The sequence below is a fragment of the Cryptomeria japonica genome, chromosome 9 (assembly GCF_030272615.1).
Source record: "Cryptomeria japonica chromosome 9, Sugi_1.0, whole genome shotgun sequence".
Classification (NCBI taxonomy): Eukaryota; Viridiplantae; Streptophyta; class Pinopsida; order Cupressales; family Cupressaceae; genus Cryptomeria; species Cryptomeria japonica.
Window position 1 is genome coordinate 666,661,927 of NC_081413.1, and position 4,517 is coordinate 666,666,443.

General features: G+C 43.6%; 1 protein-coding gene across 1 annotated transcript; it reads left to right on the top strand.

Annotated features, from left to right (window-relative positions):
* The first annotated feature begins 392 nt into the window (after positions 1–392).
* Positions 393–4,289, top strand: LOC131039485 (trihelix transcription factor GTL1). The gene is made up of 2 exons (XM_057972267.2): positions 393–1,352; positions 2,612–4,289. Exons 1-2 carry the CDS (start codon positions 733–735, stop codon positions 3,981–3,983), a joined length of 1,992 nt encoding a protein of 663 aa, XP_057828250.2. The 5' UTR covers positions 393–732; the 3' UTR covers positions 3,984–4,289.
* Positions 4,290–4,517: the final 228 nt, after the last annotated feature.

Genomic DNA, 4,517 nt, shown 5'->3' on the forward strand with positions numbered 1-4,517 from the left:
CGTTAACTTATCTAAAATACATACTATTTGTGAACCTTTCAAAGTCACATGACAGACCTCGCCAACCCTACAAATGGTAAACGCTCATACGCGTGAAGTTTCGATAACGAAGGAATAAAAGTTTGCCCTAACTTGAGGGGATCAAATAATAGACGAATTTAAATACAAATAATTAAAATTATTAAAAAGGAAACAAACCGAAAACCTAGTTGTCGTTTACGTCGGAAGGGGATTACTCCGCGGGTTCTGACCACCTCTTCTTTAGGTTACCGGTTACCGATGACCGGCACGAAGCAGTTGGCGGGCCCATGCCAGAACGTTCCCCGTCCTGCGCTCCCCACTCTCGACGTGACTCGGTAAAGAGAGCCGTTAACGAGGACGGCGCCGTTTGCATCTGTCTTTAGGGTAGTTTTGGTTGTTGTCTCTTGTTTTTCTTTATTTCTGGCGAATCCCTCTGCAAATGACACCAAAGAAATGGGGAACTTGAATTTGGCACTTGACGGGCACCAACCAGTGCTGTTGGATTCATCTTTGTGCTAATTCCAATGGTAACCCAAAGATAATGCAGGGCAAAGAGATTGTCTTTCAAATTGCTTGTGCATTATCTTCTTGAGCAACGGGCCGGCTGCATAGAACCGAGGGCTTTAGAGCTATAGAGGCAATTTGTAGAAACACTTGATCTGATTTAGTAGTAAATAAAGATCTTTGGGCGTGTGTTTGGAGTTGAAGAAGATGCAGATAGGAGAACAGTATGGACTGGCAGAGTTGCAGCAGTTCATGGTGGGGCGTGGTCATATGCTGAGCCTGGCACAGGAAATGCCGCCGGAAATTCATCTTCAGTACCAGCAACAGCAGCAGCAGTTCCATGCCGCTTTCCAGCGACACCAGATCGAATCCCACCACCATCAACAAGGGCATATAATTTACCAGGAGGACAATCGCCAAAACCACCATAACTACCATCATCTGCACCAGAGGCAAAGCAGTAATAATAATAATAGTAATAATAACAACAATGGGAATGGGAATTGTATTGCGCAGCAATTGAGTTTGGGCTCGGATTCTACCGGGGCGCCATCTTTGTCTGTTTCGCCCCCGCCTTCCAAGCGGACGATATCGCCCCCCGGGATTATCAGCAAACCTCAAGCTGTTAGCGTTAATGGCGTTGGGAGGGATCTTGAAGATTATGACGAGGGTTTCGATGAGGGCGATAGAAGCGGCGGCGGTGGAGGAGGAGGAAACAGCCGCTGGCCGAGGCAGGAAACCCTTACGCTGTTAAAGATTAGATCAGAAATGGATTCTAAGTTCCGCGAAGCCACGCATAAAGGACCTCTCTGGGACGAAATTTCAAGGTAATTCAATTTATTTATTTTCTGTTGTGTAATCTTAGTTAAGAAGAATCGGTTTTAAGCAGCTGATACGTATTTTTTACTGTAAATCTGGACTATAGACGTTCAGCATTGTTTAATTCTTGTGTATTCATTGCTGGCAAGCATTTACTTGTGTGGAATATCGAAGTGATAGGGTCCGAATCTCGTCAGTGCTCACAACAAAGCCAGTTATGTATGTCCTTTAAACTTTTGGTGCGGCGGAAAAACCGCCGAGTCAGTTTCAGACCCTGTTTGTTTCGAGCCTTCATTTTAGGAATAGTAGGTAGTACATCTACATGGAATTTCTGGCGACAGAGCCGTCTAACTATACCGTATCTTTGTTAATTTTAGTAAACCTGAGCTGAGGGTTTCAGAAAAAATTCAGTTACGCTCTTTTCTCTGCGCCTTAAAAATGCTTGTCAGGGATAATATTGCAGCCGATGAACACACTTTGAAGGGGGTACAAGTTTCGATATTTCCTGAAAAATTAGTCTCAAGATTCAGGAAATACTGCACCCGATGAACAAACTTTAAAAAGGGGGGAACAAGTTTCGATATTTCACAGAATAATTAGTCCAAAGATTCAGTAAAATAGAAAGAATTTAAGAAAGCTATACTTCGGATGATTAGTGTATGTTTTAGGAAAACCACTGAGAAGCTTTTAGCATCGAATTAATAAAAACTGTGAACGCGCTGCCAGTTTTGTTGTCTACTGATACTTACACACGGAGATCTAACTGTAAAGAAATTAATTTCTAGGGTTTTAGTAATGCGAAAAACCTTTTTGTAATGAGAATAACGGAATAGAAGCTTGAACAGCAAGATAAAAATTCATCGTTGCATCCAGAACAGCCTCACACTATAAGCATGGCGCAATCAGCAAGAACATCATAAAGTAAGCATGCCGGGAAAATCTTCCCACGCCGTAGTCGTTTTTCGTTCCAAACGCTAGTTATTAAGCTTATCTTTAACGCTTAGAAGCTACAATAGGTCACAGATTTTTTTTAGCACAGATAGAAAATATTGCTTCACCAGGAGCACGGAATTCCGTTGGATTACGAAACTAGAATGAACTGTAGGTAAATCTTTTTTAAATTTCTACCGTTTATTATTCAATCAATATTAATTACGTATTGTAGAATGCATTTTATGGAGTAGTTTTAAGCAGTACTTATCTCTGTCAATTGTTGAACCTTTGTAAACGTGTGCGTTGATTGTAACACTGATTTCACTATTTGCAGGGTTCTGGCAGAGCACGGCTACCAGCGAAGCTCGAAGAAGTGCCGGGAGAAGTTCGAGAATCTGTACAAATACTACAAGAAAACGAAAGAAGGCAAAGCAGGAAGGCAAGACGGAAAGCATTATCGTTTCTTCAGCCAGCTCGAGGCTTTATACGGAGGAAGCACCATTGATGCTGCAGACGCTTGTTTGCGCACAAATTTAACGGAAAGTCCCGCTGGAATGGACTTTGGAGGTGAGGCCGCGGCCTCACAAAAGTTTTCCGAAGCCTACAACAATAATAACAGCCCGGGAGGCTTTAGCTTATCTTCAGATTCTTCTTCGGAAGAGGATGAGTGCAAAGAAGAGGAAATCGACGAACAGCAATTAATCTCCAGACGCAAAAGAAAGCGCAAGCACTGGAAATCCAAAATGAAGAGCTACTTCGACGCGCAAATGAAGAAATTCATGGACAGGCAAGAAGCCTGGCTGCGGAAGGTTCTAGAAACCCTAGAACAAAGAGAGCAAGAAAGAATCGGCCGTGAAGAAGCCTGGAGGCGCCAAGAAACTGCGCGTCTGGACCGCGAGCATCAGCTCTGGTCACACGAGCGAGCCCGTGCGGCTACCTGCGACGCCGCCTTCCTCACCGCCTTACAGAAAATCACCGGCGAAAATTTCCAGCTGCCGGGAATAATGGCGGCTCCGATCAACATCACTCCCGGCGACTTCTCGCACGACCTGCAGGACATCAAGGAGCCATACGATCCAAACAACAAGCGCTGGCCCAAGCCGGAAATACTGAGCCTAATTCGCCTTCGTACGAGCATGGAGCCGCGCTTTCAAGAAGCCGGCGCAAAGGGCCCGCTCTGGGAAGAGATCTCCGCCGGAATGTCTTGTCTTGGATATGACCGTAGCGCAAAGAGATGCAAGGAAAAATGGGAGAACATAAACAAATATTTCAGAAAGGCAAAGGACAGCAACAGGAAGAGGCCTGAGAATTCCAAGACCTGTCCTTATTTTCAGCAGCTCGATTCACTGTATCGCCAGGGAGCCTTGGGATTCTCAAATATTACAAATCCTTCTAATGCCGCCATTATTACTAAACCTCAAGCTGCAACTTCTCCTGGCAAGCTGGAGGCCGGCCATGACGAAGTACCTACCTTCACTAGCAGCCATGAAAATGATGATGTACGGGAGGCCGTAGAAACCCTAGGCCTCATGCCGTCTGAGGATGGCGTAGCAAATGATAGCAGCAACAACAATAATCATGGTAGCAGCAACGCAGGAGCAGGATCTGGAGCTGCTTCTTCCTTCTTTGAGAACGGATGCAACTGGGAGGGTTATCCGATGAAGCTCAAAATGAAGCAGCAGCAGCAGCCGCACAACCACCTGTAGCGTCACACTACTGTGAGAGCTCAATCCTGCATCGCCATTAAAGCTAGCATTTTGTCAAATATTTAAATATTATTGTGTTTCTTCTTCTTCTTCTTCTTCTTCTTTCCGATTATATCTTATTTTGAAGGCAGATAGGAAGTTGATGAAATATTTTTATTGCTTAGACGATACAGGATCACATATCAAGTCCTTCCTTCCTTGCTTTTTGTATATTCTTATGTATCAGTAATTGCCGTTCTTGAAAGACACTAATTTTTGTATTGATCTGCATAGCGTTATTAAGAACTGTACTCCCGTTTTTGTTTTTCCTTCGATTAATGGTAAAACGAACTCTCAGGGATGGCAATTTACTTGGGCCATTCTCTTTGAAAAACTTTGAGCCAATGAAGTTTCGAAAATGTGCGAGGGTAAATAATAGGGAACATACTGACGAAACCAGGTGTTATAGGACAACAAAAGAGGTAGGCTGGCTTTTTAAGATTTTTCATTTTTAGTTCAAATATGAAAATATTTAGAATTTTTGTAGCATCTTTC